Here is a 15,440-nt window from a genome sequence, read left to right as displayed (position 1 = left end):
AGCATAAAAGCTAGCTGGAAGAAAAAGAGAAGAAGTAAGTGTGCAGAGTATAAAATGCCATAGTTTTAATGAAGAAAAACAGAATAAAGGGGATAGTGATAAGAACACATACACACACCTATATTATACATGTACATATGTATCCACACACATACAGGAAGTTTTTCATTTGTGCTTTATCCTATAAAATATTTGAAATAGCTAGACTTGAAACCTCCACTTGTAATTAGAAGCTTTTCAAAACACTCTAACTTGGAATACTGCTAAGCAATGGGCAGACACCAAGAGGTCTAAAGTTTGCCATGCCAAGCCTTTTTCCACTAGCTCTGCATTCCTCTGTATTCCTCTGCAAACCTGTACTTTAGAAATTTATAAGAAATATTAAGAAATTGGATCTGCTAACTAAAAAGAAAAGTACAGCTGTCATTTTCTTCTGTCACTTTATTAAATTATTGTGAAATGCAATGGAAAAACAAGCAAAACATGGAGCAGTCCTTCCTCAAAATTCAAGCCAACAATGAACACTGCTTTCTATTTCTGAATATACAAATTATTATCCCTTTCACCCTACTAAATAAGGATGGATCAAAGCAGCAACCGTTTAAAACTTCCATCGTCTTGTTAGCAGGATTTCAGTGTGCTTCTTGTAGGTAAAGTTTATGCATCAGGAAAAAATTTTGCATGTGGGCCAGATGTCCAAATTTCAGCAAGTTACTATGCATTTATTTCTATCTTCCACCTACTCATCTTCCCTGAGCTCCAGAAAGCCATTTTTAGCCTTGTGCTAGGTAGTATGTACAAGTCCAAAGCACAGTAATTTCACACATAACTGCTTTGACAGCAATAGGGTGGTAAGCTCACCAAGGAAGGACTCTGCTTTGTATCTGTTCCCCTAACACCCAGTTCAGAGCCTGGCATAGGGTATGCTCAATGCATATTCTGTGAGAAATTAATAAATGACCCACCTTTCTTTTTCATTCTCATAGGAGTTCCTAGTCACTGTCATAAGCACTTCACATAACATGTCACTCAATCATCACAACACCCTTTTTCACGATTTGGTAGATAACAAAAGCAAGCCCAGGTAAGGTGAAGGTCACATAGCTAGGAAGTGACAAAACTGGGAAATGAATCCAAATCTTGGTACAACTGCCATGCGTCACCATTAGGCCAAGAGTCTCCCCTCTAGGACAGTACCTTTATTTTGCTCTCTTCTATTTTCTTCCTCCTTTCTCCCACATGACCAGATATCTAGGATGGGAGAAAGACTTCCGTGGTTATTTATGCATCTCCAATTGAAGATGAGTATCCCAGGTGGAATTTCAGGAATTACATTAGATAATGAAGAGATTCAAGATGTCTGCCAACTTTGCACACAGGAAACGGAAGCAAACACAGTTTCATAATGTGTACAATACACACATGCATATTTAAAAAGCAACATGTGTTGGAGGAATTTGAACAAGCGCCTTAAGGAGCTAGGCAGAACCTTGAAGGTCATGTGATCCACTTCTCTCAGGTAGAGGTTAGTGACAAAGGGGAGCCAAAGGAGTACCCAGAGGACAAATGACAGACTATGAAAAAGGCCAAGATTAGAACCCAGGCCTCGTCACTTCCAGGCCAGGACGTGCTCTGCATCATCTTGTCTCCAAAAAGGGTCTGAGGGATGGTGGAGAACAATAAAAACAATAACCCAGATTTCTTTTGGGGAGGACACCCAAAGCCCTGATTGAAAGTGGAAGTTCTTTGGCTTAAATGACTAAGGGAAATGAAAGAGGCAGATGAGGCAGAGCTGACCAGGGAAGCCAGACTCTTTCTTCCTCCTGGGTTTCTCTGGGAGCAGGGGCTGGCACATCCTCACGAACAGCAGCCAGGCTGCCCTGGGTCTGGAGGAGAACTACTTACTAACATTCAGCGGTAACACTTGTGCTAAGAACAGCAAACCCAGAGTCAACTTAGTCCTTTTTATGGAAGAGGACCAGGAAATGAAATCATTCCTTTTTCTTTTACTTAACTCCTTAATAATCTTTCACATTTATATTTACTACTCATGCAATTATCTGATACTGAGCAAAGACAGCAGGAAGAGCCTGTTCATTTCAGTGGAGCATTTCTCAGGCAGGAATCCACAGGCTCCCAGAAGGACCAGGCCACTAACTGACTGGACCCCTACTAGGGGTCAAGCCCTGCCCGAGATGCTGGCAACAAGCCGGTGTGCAACACATTTGTCTCACAGAACTTACATTTAGGAGGAAGAGAAGAGATACCGAGCAAAATGAATTAGCATGTTAGATATGGAAATGCATAGCCTATAAATGTAGAATCTGTTGATATTCATAAAATATCAAAGCAATGGCTGCTAAAAAAAAAATGACAAAAAAGCAGGGAAAGTAAATAGTATCTCTGGGTGCTGGAGAGGGAGCAGTGTACAATTTCAGATAGAGGCACCAGGATACAACTCTTATTAACATTTGCAGAACCCAAAGCAAATACACAAAGATATACAGTCCTTCTCTCTTCCTGCACAGACATCCGTTCGCCCCCCCAAATACACTGTTTGCATAATAGATGCCACCAAGTTCTCTGCTTAAGGCAACACACATGTTATTGTATCAGAGCTGCCTTGGGTCACAAATCTATACCCAGCTTGGCTGGATCCTGTACGCAGGGTCTCACAAGGACTCAGGCAGCAAGGCAACAAGCTCATCTACAGGTTTGACTGGGGGAAGATTGGCAGAACTCATTCCCTGACAGCTACAGGCCTGAAGCACATTTTTGTTGTTGTTGCTTTCCAGGGACCCAACACCCCTTGTTCTAAAAGCTGCTTGTGGTTCCTCTGCATGTGGTTCCTCTCCTCCCACATGCTGCCTCCTTCATCCATCTGCAGAGGTCTGTAGACAGATAGTAGAGGTCTGTAGAGGCTTATGTCTGCTATCAGGGAAACTTATTAATGTAACAGAATTAAGGAACTCACACACGTCATATTTGTCATATTCAATTGGTAGGAACCAAGTTATAAGTATTGTCCATACTCTAGGGGAGGGGATTAGAGAGAGAGAGGTGAAGAACAAAAGTCAGAACCCACTGGGGGGGTCACCTTAGTGTCTGTCACCAGTAATGATATGGGCATATTTCCCAGGCAGTCTAGCCCATGAGTTGATGTCATAATCTACAAACATGAATGCACATCAGAATCATCTGGAAGGTAAGTTAAAATACACATAGCCCGGGCCCGATGGTGTGGCCTAGTGGCTAAGGTCCTCGCCTTGAATGTGCCGGGATTCCATATGGTCTGCCGGTTCTAATCCCGGCAGCTCCACTTCCTCTCTACCTCTCCTCTTCTCTGTATATCTGACTTTGTAATAAAAATAAAATAAATCTTTAAAAAAATATATACATATCCCATGCCCAGTGTTTCTGATGTGATAGCTCTAGGGTGGAGACTAAGAATTTGCATTTCTATCAAGTTGCAGTGTGAAGCTGCTGGCTTCGTGCAGCTAACAACTAACATCACAGCTGCTCTGTTCAAGCAACTCCCACTGCTGACCCCAAAGCAGCCAGTTCTTGGAATTAGAAATATATTCTTAGCAGCATGGCCTGTTCATGGAAGGCTCAGGTAAGCATGGCAACATCCTCAGGGCTATTTGGGCAAGAAATTCTGGAGTTTGAAGTCCCCAGGAACTGTTTCAGGTGGGCTTGGGAACAAAGTTCAGCCAGAAGAGGCCACAGTGGAGCCCACAAAGCCAAAATTCCAGGACAAGGGTAGGGATTGTAAAGGGACAGGCTTTACTTACTTGGAAGCCAACAAATTAGCCTGTCCATTTCATGGATACTGACAGAAGCTCCTGGTTTATAGGTGGAACAGCATCTATCACAGCTACTAACAGCAGAAGCCAGAGTAACATTCCTGCTCCAGCTCCCTGAGTCCTACTTAAGAAGGGTGGGGCCGGGCCTAGCGCAGTGGCTCAGTGGTTAAGGTCCTCGCCTTGCACACCCCGGGATCCCATATGGGCGCCAGTTCTATCCCAGCAGCCCCGCTTCCCTTCCAGCTCCCTGCCTGTGGCCCGGGAAAGCAGTCCAGGACGGCCCAAAGCTTTGGGATCCTGCACCCGCGTGGGAGACCCGGAAGAGGCTCCTGGCTTCGGATCGGCATAGCATCGGCTGTTGCGCTCACTTGGGGAGTGAATCATCGGACGGAAGATCTTCCTCTCTGTCTTTCCTCTCTGTATATCCACCTTTCCAATAAAAAAAATAATAAAAATAAATCTTTAAAAAAAAAAAAAAGAAGGGTGGGGCCAAGTGTTGCCTGTTTATGCAACAGGATGAGTCACTTGAGAATACACTGACATTAGGAAACAATGATTTGTATAGGGTCTGCTAGCAAATCTACCCAACATAAGATCTGTAGTAGACATGGGGAGAAGGCAAATTTTCCTAGACAGTCTCACTCCTCCAAGACTAAACACTACACAAACATCCTTGAGAAAAGAGGCCACAGAAAAATCATGCAGAAACTTGAGAAAATGATTGAACAGGTGTCTAGTTGTCAGGTCTAAGAACAATACTAAAGAGCAAAATGAGTGAAGAACCAAAGGAGGTTTTTAGCAACAGAAAGACAGAAAGAGTTTGTGAACCAGAGGTATAATAAATTCAAAGGCTGTGCAGAAGAAACTGAGGGAGAGAGCACTGGGAGGTTACATTAGGACAATGGGGAAGGATGAGAAAAGATGATCGGAGTCTTTGTAGACCTTTATAAAGACATTGCCTTTTATTGTGAGCATGCCAAGGAGGGCCTGAAGAATTCCAAATAGTGAACAGTGGCATGACACATCGTCATTGAGGTCAGTCTAGTAACTAAAGGGGGAAACTGAACTGAAGTTAGACCAGGGCCAAGATCAAGGCTGTCAGTAAATCTCCACTGTAATTCAGGTGAGAGATGGTAACAGCCTGGCTCCTAGCAACTACCAACAGAAGCAATGGAAAATTGTTCAGCTCTAGATATGTATGGAGAATAGAGCTCTTGTGATACACTAGAAATAAGATATATATATAATGGAAAGGGGCAAAACAAAGCCTCAGGGATTGGGTTTGGGGCGTCTGAATTTGTAATGGATTTGCCATGGACCGATCTGGGGATGAAGCCGAGAGTTAGGAGAAACAAGGTCTAGACTTGCTAGCCTAGAAAAGTGTACTAAGACTCGTAGAGACATATCAACAGGGAAGCCTGAATTTGAGGGACAAGCTCCATGTCAGAAAAGTGAATTTGTGGGTCACTGGCCCTTGGATCAAATAAAAAACTCTGAGCCACAAAAAGATTACTAAGAGGGGGAACACACAGAAAACAGAAGCAAGAGAAGGACTGCTCCCTGGGGCATGCCAGCCATGACGAGAAGAGACTGTGAAGGATGATGAGGAGGAAGGAAAAATGGAGAGTACTGTGTCCTGGAAACCAAGTAAGCAAAGGCCTCTAGAAGACAGTGGGCCCCTGTATCAAGCAATGCAGCAAGTCAACAAAAATGAGGACTGACAACTGGATTTGATATAAAAAAGACAGAGACAGGGAGAGAGAACACACAAGCAAGAGCTAATCGTCCCTTCCTCCAGATCCAATGGAGCTCACATTAGAAGGGTTTACATGGAACTATCATATCTATAGAAGATATCGCAAGCTCTTGCACATTGAACCAAACATTGACTTTTGTCTAGTCATGGTAAAGACATAAGGAAACAAACAAACAAACAAGTAAGTCTAAATGGAGGCTATCTCTGCTTAAGCAGGTGCAGGTGCAGGCAACAGAGAAAACAGGAGGGTGCTGGAGGGGGCCCCCTCTCATGGTGGATCTCAAAGTATCATGTGATGGGAGGATCTGAGTTCCTTGTGACAGGTAAAGAGTCAAACACAACAGTGGCGCCAAGTTCTTTCTCTTCCTACAGTCAAACCTTCATAATATGGTTGTTTTGTATTTTAGTATAAATGCTTGGGTATTGAAAACAAGCATATTTAACAGCAAATATCAAAAATATGAGATATTAGACCTAAACAAGTTATTACTTGACCCATTGCTGGTGTTCATTTTGCTTTCTTTCTTCCTCTATCCTTTTTACCCCTCCCTCTTCCTTCCTTTTCATCTTCGTTAAGTTAAGATTTGCTTTTCAAATGTATAAAGTTACTTTTTTTGAGTACAGGGCTTTCTCTGCTCATGGATGCCAAAGTAATGTCTGGAAAGGAGGAGCCAGAGGCTGGGACTCTTCTATGTCCAACACATTCTGTGAAGTGTCTGTATCAAGCACTGCCTGACGTCAGCAGCCATCGGTCTTTAGCTGACAGCCCTCTCACATTGTGCATGCATGTGTTTTGCTTTTGCAGACATCAAAACCACATTTCAAAAAAACTTCTGCATGTTCATCTCTATACATACTCTATATTGTCACAGTGTGTGTAGTTTGAACATGATTTAGCTCCCCCTCATGCAGATATTTAAACCCCCAAACCTTATCCAAGGTAGTGATGTTGATGAATGATGAATTAAGTGTGGGGGTTGATCCACTTACATTCTGGGATGTGGGTCTCATGAAAGATGCTTAGGTCACTGGGGGCTGACTTCACTAACTACTCTGACAAGAGAGTGTTCCTGCCTCTTTGCTTCCTGGCTGAACCAAGGGGTACACCCAATCTTTGACTGTGAGCCTCCAAAACTACAAGCCAAAATAAATACATCTCTTCTTTCCTAAATAGCTCCTCACTACTGAATATTAATACTCAGTGAAAATTGAAGAACAGACTCTGAGGACCTCAAGGAGTAGCTTCTTACAGATCATAGATGCTGTGCCAGACCCACAAGAAGACACTGATAACAGAGCTATTTTTCTCATCAATAATGCCCTCAAAGACTGGCTGAAGTATGAGACAGTAGTGAGTGCTGAAAAGAGACAGGATGTACCACTTCAAATTATGTCACTTTGCTCTAAGACTTATTCAGAGCTGAGGCCATGTGAGTTTTAAAAACCCCTTATCTATCCAAAAGCAGAACCTTCCCAAAGCACTCAGTTGTCACAAATCCCCTCCAGGGAGCAGCTCTCACTTCTAGATAGGGTTACACAATATCTCATCTCCCTATCTGTTCTCCTACAGGCCTATTTATCTTTAAAAGCAAAAGTCATTTGCTCTCCCAAGACTGTCCTTTTCTTTCTTTCCCATTTCCCTGTTAAAACGGTACATAAGCCTCTCAAATTTCATTTCTCCTTAGGGTGTTCACTTCTTTCTGTGATACCCTCATGCAAGTGAACTTTAAAAATAAATAAATCAGTATGCCCCTTCTTTTCATCTCTTTGGTTGTCCGTTTAATTCATAATCCCCTAGGATATTAATCTGAAAGGGTAAAGGTAAAGGTTTTCCTCTTCCCACAATACTTATAAGATCCTAATCTTTCTTTTTATGTTTCATTTTTTAATAGTTTTAAGTTTACAAAACAAAAATCATGAGGTAGAACAAAGAGTTCCCAGGTATCTCACAGCCAGCCTCCCTCACTGTTACCATCTTATGTCAGTGTCCTGCATTCACCATAAACAGTCTTCGTGGGGAGTTTAAAAGCCTGGAACTCCGAGTCACAGCGCTGGCATATTAAGATTTTGAACGACAGGAGCCAAGAACTACACTGACCTAGTGACCCATCCTAGCTCTTAAAGAAGTCAGACACGCTGCTGTAAGGGAGAAAAGCCAGTCGAAAATCTCAGCTATCCAATAGCCAGAAATTTTAAAACTTAGAGATCTAGATTTCTCCCCATCCAAGTTTGTTATTTATTTTTGAACTGCATCCCAAGGGACTGAAAAACTTCTGTATTTTAGATACTTATCACAGAAAACGTAGTTTGTGTAAGATACCAATAATACATGTAAGTTTGGAGATGTGGTAATCCACATGCATATTCAGCTTATGATACATTGTCAGAGTAGAGCAAAGTACCAGATTTTTGCCTTTTAAGAAAGAAACAACATGTTGATGACTAAGAATATTCTTGGAGAGTTGTGGCTTTATTCTGGGAATTTCACTTCCTCTGTATCAAAACCCAATACTTTCAAATGATTCACATTGTAAGAAACTAGGCTTCATTTGTGCTTGAAGATGGAAAGTTTTCTTTATAACAATTCAAATTCATTGAAATGATCTGCTTCTTTCCCCATGGATTAATGAGTCTTAATTTCATGCATCTCTTAAATAATGTACAATTTACATCTTAAGTATACAATGAAAAGTAAAATAACATTTTGCAAATTCATTCATGGGGGTCCATCTTTTATATATTCTCTACCACACCATTAACTCAATTAATTCAATAGTGGCTTCAAGGTACTGCTGGGGGCATTCCAAGAAGCAGCAATAGCATTTGCGTCTATGTCAGCACCACATGAGCAGGAATCCTCTTTTTTCATTTGCCACTAGAAATGCTGAGAATTTAACTGAAATTGTTACAGTAAGTTAAGGACAAGTCTCTCATTGTTCTTTTTGTTGAAAAACCAACAATTTTTTTTTTTTTGAGAGAGACCTTTATCCACTCATTCACCTAATAAGGCTTGGAACAACAGCCAGAGGACCATAGCTCCTGCATACGTGGTGTGGACTCAGCTACTGAACGCATCATTTGATGCCTCCTTGGGTACACACTAGCAGAAACTGGTCTGGAAGCAGAATCAGGACTCCAATCCAGTGACTCCAGTATGGGGGTCACTGGGCCTACATCCTTCTCCAGATATGGGAGTCACTGTACCCATATGCCTCATCAGAGTACTCGGTTCAAGTCCTAGCTGCTCCCAACTTTTGATCCAGCTTTCTGCTAATGTGCTTGGGAGTTAGCAGATGATGGTCCAAACACTTGGTTCTTGACACCATGTGAGAAATCCAGTGGAAATTCATATGGCATTTCTGATTCTGGACTTCAGTCTGGCCTAAATCTAGCTTTTACAAGCATTTGCAGAGTGAATCAGCAGAGGGGAGATTCTCATTGCTTCATTCTCTCTCTCTCTGTAAATGTGTTTTTCCCTCTTTGTCACTCATATTTCAAATAATTAATTTTCTTTAAAAATGTAGGATAAGACCCTCTGTGCATGTCCCACATCGGGGACCTGGGATGGGTGGAACGCTGGGTGTTGCTTCTTCCTCTTTCTCTCCCCTTACTCCAGGTAGAGAAAAAAATACAATAATAATAAGGGAAATCCCACAGTCCATGGTACTGTATCATAAAGTGATAATAACAAAAAGAAGTAAAATGTAAAAGAAGGATTTATTTACATTTATTGGAATGGCAGATTTACAGAGACAAGAAGAGACAAAAAATTTTCAATCTGCAGTTCACTCTCCAAACAGCTGCAACAACCAGAGCTGAACCGATTCAAAGCCAGGAACCAGGAGCTTCTTCCAGGTCTCCCACATGGGTATAGGGTCCCAAGGCTTTGGGCCATCTTCTACTCCTTTCCCAGGCCACAAGCAGAGAGCTGAATGGAAAGAGGAGCTGCTGGAACATGAACTGGCAGCCATATGGGATCCTAGTGGATGCAAGGTGAGAACCTCGGCCACTAGGCTACCATGCTGGGCCCTAGAGCTATTGTTATCTTTACTTAATAGACAGAAAAACGAAGACCCAGAGAGATCAATGACTTCTGAATGGTCATACCAATGCTGATACATGAAAAAAAATGAGGTAATTTACTTTAATCCTACAATTTTAACCACTAAACTCTGCTGCCTCCCAATATTAAGTGATTATTAAATATTTACTCCCATCACAGTGACCAACAAAATTTGCTGAAATAGTTAGCAAGTAGATATTTTCTAGAGTATTTGTTACTGTATCTAAGTAGAAAATCTTATCATAGGTCAAAGAAGTGGAATCTTATTTTACAAATAAATTTAGTGGATTTAAGAATTTTTCCAGATTCCGCCTATGCAGAGAATTATGAAAACAAGGTATATATTAAGGAAGGCAATTCAAAACAGGTTCCAACATATGATAATGTATATCATTTATATATGAATTTTAATTGCAACAATAACATGATATTGGTGCAAATGGATTACTTCATCTAATATATACACCATTACCTACTTTTGAATCTTTTACTCAGAGGAAAAACAAGAGTGTATAAGGGTTGGTTTATAAAATAGTGTGAAGTCTTATGGACATTCTTAAAATCATGTATTAAAATATATAGCTTCCATATTTTAAGATTTAGGATCACACTCAAGGGCCTGGTGAAATGGCTCAGTGGCTAAGTTTTTGCCTTGCACGCAACAGGATCCCATATGGGCGCTGGTTTGTGTCCTGCCTGGTCCACTTCCCATCCAGTTCCCTGCTTGTGGCCTGGGAAAGCAGTGGAGGACGGCCCAAAGCCTTGGGAACCCTGCACCTGGGTGGGAGACCTAATAAAAGCTCCTGACTCCTGGCTTTGGATAGGCTCAGTTCTGGTTGTTGTGGTCGCTTGGAGAGTGAATTTCAGATGGAAGATCTTTGTCTCTCCTTCTCTCTGTAAATCTGCATTTTCAACTAAAATAAAATAAGTATTTTTTAAAAATATGATTGTACTTAATCACAATATAAAATATAAAATGTAAATTAACATTTTTGACATTAACCTCCAAGCTCACATTGAGTAAAAAGCTAACTTCACAGCAGCAAACAATGCCTGAATGGAATAGAATTCTTCCGTAGGGTGGTCCGGTGTCCATGTAAAGGAAGGTGGAGCTGCATTCAGGTGGCAGTAGAGACATTCGCCGGGCCCTGCCATACAGTAGGAAATTCCTTGCGGCCCTGCCTGCAGTGGACCAATACTCTTTACACCTCCGTGTCTCCCGCATCCACTGCACGGACCCCAGCAGTGAGTAATGCCTGCATCCCATATCAAAGATGCCTGTTTGAGTTCTCAGCACTGCTGCTGATCCAGCTTCCTGCCAACGTGCCTGGAAAAGCAACAGAGGATAAACAAAGTGCTTGAGTCTCTGCCACCCTCCTGGGAGGCCAGGCTGGAATTCCTGGTTCCTAGTGCCAGCCTGTTTCAGTCCTGTTGTTTTAGGCATTTGGTGAGTGAAGTCACTCTGCTTTTCAAATATGTAAATATTGTTTAAGCATAAAAGGATCTAGACATTTTTATCTTAATATATTTCATTAAGAAATATATATTTCAAGAAAATGTTGCACTCCTGACCAAGTTCCCTCTTGCAAGACGTTCTTTGTTTTATGATGGAAATACACACACACACACCCTTATAATAAGTATCATACAGAGAACACACATTTAATGCAGCTAACTAATCCAACATCATAGCCTAGCAGCACAGTCCATGGTTAACTGTACATTATGTAGTAGTGGTGTTGACCCTCAGAACTGAGTGGATGGCTGCCCCTGCTGAGCCACCATAAACAGTGGAGGCTTCTACTTTGTAAATCAATGGATTATCTTAGAATCTTAACAGGCATTTAACCAAGAGACCATTCCAAGTAGAAAGATTTCCCTTCATCATAAGACAGTTTGGGAAAAGATTTCTCATGAAATTCTTTGATATATCTGCTGTCTCAATAACAACAACTAAAAAGTTTGAAAATCAATTATTTCAAGTACTTAGAAAATGAAGATGTCCTCCATTTGGCAGGACATAACTTAGAATCTGTCATTCCTGATTCTGCTCTCCTTCTTTCTAATCCACAATTCGTTAGTTTTTCACCTGAAAATCCCTGATGCCCATTCACTTTTCTTCTTTCCATATGTCTGTGGTTGCTCCTTTCACCACCAAAGTTCCCTGCAGTCAGAGAAGGAGCACCTGCACAAGGGCAGCTGGAAAGGCACGCAGACAAGTGGGTTCGGTCTGAAAGCAATAGGACTTGACTGACGATGGGGTAGCTGCAGACAGCTCTGCTAGCCACTGCCTATCTTTGCTGTAAACAAGGACTCTCTCCTTGCGAGTTTCCTCTCTCTAGAATGGGAAAGAGAACACTAACCAATTCCTGAGACTGCTGTGCCAATGAAGTGAGTCAACACATGTGAGTCGGGGGTGGGCATTGACCTAGCACTTGAAGAGACGCTAGTTAGCACACCCACAAGGCCACACTGGGACTCCTGGGGTGGTTCCCTGCCTGTGGCTCCTGTTAATAAACCCTCTGAGGTGACAGTGATGGCTGGAGGGATGGAGTTCCTGCCAGCCCACACAGGAAACCTGGGCTGAGAGCCTGCCTCCCAACTATGGCTTGCTATGGCCATTGCAGCCACTTGGGCCACAAACCAGTGCATGGGAGTTCTTGCCTATATGTCTTTGTCTCTTTGTCTTTAATATAAAACAAACAAATAAATGCTATAGAAAATAATTGCACCAGAAACACTAATGCATCTATGGCACAAAAATCAGAGGCAGGAATATAATAACTTTAGCTACTGTGATTCTCACCCATGTGACCCAAACTTTCCAGGCTCCAATATGCATATCAAGGCCACCAGCAATGTTGTTCATCAAGGAGCTACCAAATTAAACGTCTCTTTTCCTCCATGGTAAATTTTATCAAGGAAAAATCAAGTCTGTTCTTCTAGCACAGTACTCAGCAAAGGAAAACACTGGAATATTTGTTAAGCACATCTGAGCAGTAGAGCAATGACAGCAGTGGTTTGCAAACTACAGCTTTGGATGAATTCAGAAATTTGCATGAATGTTTCCTGTCTGCTACAATTCTCTTCCGATTGCATTGGGTAATACAATCACCAAAAACACTTTCAAATATGCCCATGCCAAAGCCTCACAGCGGCCAATTTCATGGGTACAATGGGGTCATCTAGGGCCCATCTATAAGAATCTCCAAATCTCAACCAGAAGCCAGAATGACAGCTCCAGCGCTGGTCACACCCGCTTCCGTGCAAACGCAAACACATGGAAGCCAACCTTCGCTTCTGAACTTGGCCAAGAACAAGACAGTTCGCTTGGCCCAAGGTGAGCCAGGTTTTTGAAGCTTCTCTTGGGCCAATCTGCTCCTGCTAAATCCTGTCTCAGAAGAGAAGCCCGCAAAGTTAATGTGGCCAGCTGGCGTCATCCCCAGCAGCTCCTCAGGCACCTCACCCACCGCCACCTCCCAGATGACTCCTGAAGGCCTGTCCTCGGTAGAATCCTGCTGGGTCGATCAAGTCAGAAAGCTCCTTCTCCTGCTCTTTTCTCCTGGTAATTTTTCCTCTAGTCACCTCGTCCCGCTCCTTGGCAGCCCGATCTGCGCAGGTCCCCAGGCTCTTGGTGCTGATGCTGAACCAAGTCTTTCTTACCAAGGTTTAACAAACATTGAGTAACTTTTTCTTCAACACCCCCCACCCACCCACCTTGGAATGTTCCCTTCCGTATTTCGATAATGGGAAAAGAAAAATATGTTGGAAGCAGCAACTTTCTGGGAAGGATGTTGGCTGATAGTTTGGACTACAGGGTTCCCGCTGTACAGATCAAGACAATTCTGGCGTCAAACCTGTTGGGTGACTTCAGGCCCAGGCAGGCTCGGAGCCCCCCCTCATTCAAGGGCATTTCCGTCCCTAGAGGGCGAGCGCAAAGGATCGGGAACCTCTCGAGCAGGCTTTTATTCCCTTCAAATGGCATGGCAGAATTTTCTACAGTTAAGAAGCGGAGGTTGCTTTAAAGGCTGAACCCTGGCGCTGCCCCCGTGGTCCCGAAATTATTTCTTTCCTACCCTCCTTCAGCTCCACCACCACCACCCTCCCAGGCCACTTTCCTCGATCCATTCGCTCCCGTTCTCTCCCCTCTCCTACCCCAAACCTTGGACTAAAGTGTGAGCCGTGCATTGCAGACTGCCCTTCCTGAAAGCACCGCGGGGCTCCCCTGCCTCGGAAGGCCGAGCCGGACAGCCAGACTACAGCCAAGTTTCCCCCCACACGCCTTAAGGGAAGGCAGAGGTGACTCCCGGTCGGTTCGCAGGAGAGGGAGGCACACGTGTTGATCCGCCGCAGGTCAGGGGGCCCGGGACGCTCCAGGAGCCTCCGAAGGCCAGTTCCGGCAGGAAGCCCCTCGCTTGGCCCAGAGTCCCCTGGGTCTCCAGCTGAGCCACCACCTGGGTGCGTCCCTCTAATCGGCCTACTTGGGCGATGGGGACAGAGACCCCACGACCCCCGGACAACAGGAGTCGCACTCCCTCCCTCCGACCCCGGGAGGCAAAGGGAGCGAAACCGATCTTAGACCTGGAACAACAGGTCCTGCGTGCCACCTACTAGGTTGGGGAGGTGACGTGGGGGAGAGGATTGTAAGGGGAACTGAAGGGGGTGGGAGAGTGATTGGCTGCCGAACGGGCCAGGGCATTCCGCAGGCGCATTGCCTTGCCCAGGGGCCTCTCCACTTAACAGATCCCCAATCCTACAGCAAACCCTGAGTTTGGAGAGCATCCGTTAATCCCGAAGGCGCGGACAGTAGCGGGAGTTTTGCACGAGACGGAAACCAAGCCTGCCTTTGGGAGAGCTAAATTAGGTGAGGCAGGAAAGCCGCCTCAAAGCTCTCCTCAGCACGCAACCCTCCCAAGGCGGTCGGCGACCACTCACCTTGTGCCTGCGCCTCCATGGTGGCCGACTTCGAACTGAGTGCAGCGGGGACGCGGGGCAGACGCCAGCAGTGCCGAGGCTCGGGACGCAGCTGGCCCTGCCGCGGGCGCCCTCTCCAGACGCCCGTGTTGCCGCGGTAGCGTGGACTGCAAGCGCGACCGGAGGCGGACACCGCTGGCAGTTTCTGGTTACCTCCTCCTCATCCAGTCCACCTGGCCTGCACAGCTCTGGAAGACGCCACCTGCCGGCCGCTCTGCAAGGCGGAAGGCGTCCAGGTCCAACCCTCTAAATGCCCGACCCAGGGCGTGTCGGCGGCGCACAGGTGAGCATGACAGGGATTAACTCCCTGGGAGAGAGGAGAAAGGCGTGAGTTTACAAGGCTGCACCATTGCTCCTCGGGGGGGGAAAAAGAGTTCCTTCAAACCTTGCCCCAACACTTGACAAGTGATCAATACTTTATCTTGGTTTATGTATACAACCTTTTAAATACACCGTTTTTGTGCATATTTTCATTCAGTGACATTGAGCGCCAGAACGGATACTAAAGTTTCAGATGATTTAACACACACATTTTCTGAGTCCCATCATAGCCGTCTTGCACCGATGAACACCAGACAGCACTACAACCTTATGGTTGGAGAAATTTTACACACAGAATTCCCAAGGCACACACAAAAAGTCCATAGGCTGGAAAAGGGGTCCTTGTTTGTAGCATTGAAGCTGAAACAAGAAGGCAAAGCCACTGTGTTGGAACTTAGTCAAAATCTCATGCGTCTTTGGGAGCTTGGTTCAAATCTTCCAATCACAATGAAAACACAGTATTAATTTGGGGGTTACAATCACATTTTCATGTAGGGCAAACATTCAGCGCCATGGCTAA

At 44.2% G+C, this 15,440-nt stretch overlaps 1 protein-coding gene across 1 annotated transcript in view; it reads right to left on the bottom strand.

The window, feature by feature from the left end:
- The window catches only part of TPD52L1 (TPD52 like 1), a 98,531-nt gene extending 83,860 nt beyond the window's left edge, over positions 1–14,671 (bottom strand). The window contains exon 1 of the mRNA XM_040965323.1: positions 14,561–14,671. Coding sequence (XP_040821257.1) covers positions 14,561–14,579 — 19 coding nt within the window. The 5' untranslated portion in view covers positions 14,580–14,671. The remainder of the gene's footprint in view (positions 1–14,560) is intronic.
- Positions 14,672–15,440: the final 769 nt, after the last annotated feature.

Source organism: Ochotona curzoniae, unplaced genomic scaffold, assembly GCF_017591425.1.
Source record: "Ochotona curzoniae isolate NIBS_2020 unplaced genomic scaffold, NIBS_Ocur_1.0 scaffold_3890, whole genome shotgun sequence".
Lineage (NCBI taxonomy): Eukaryota > Metazoa > Chordata > Mammalia > Lagomorpha > Ochotonidae > Ochotona > Ochotona curzoniae.
This window is presented reverse-complemented; position numbering and strand designations above follow the sequence as displayed.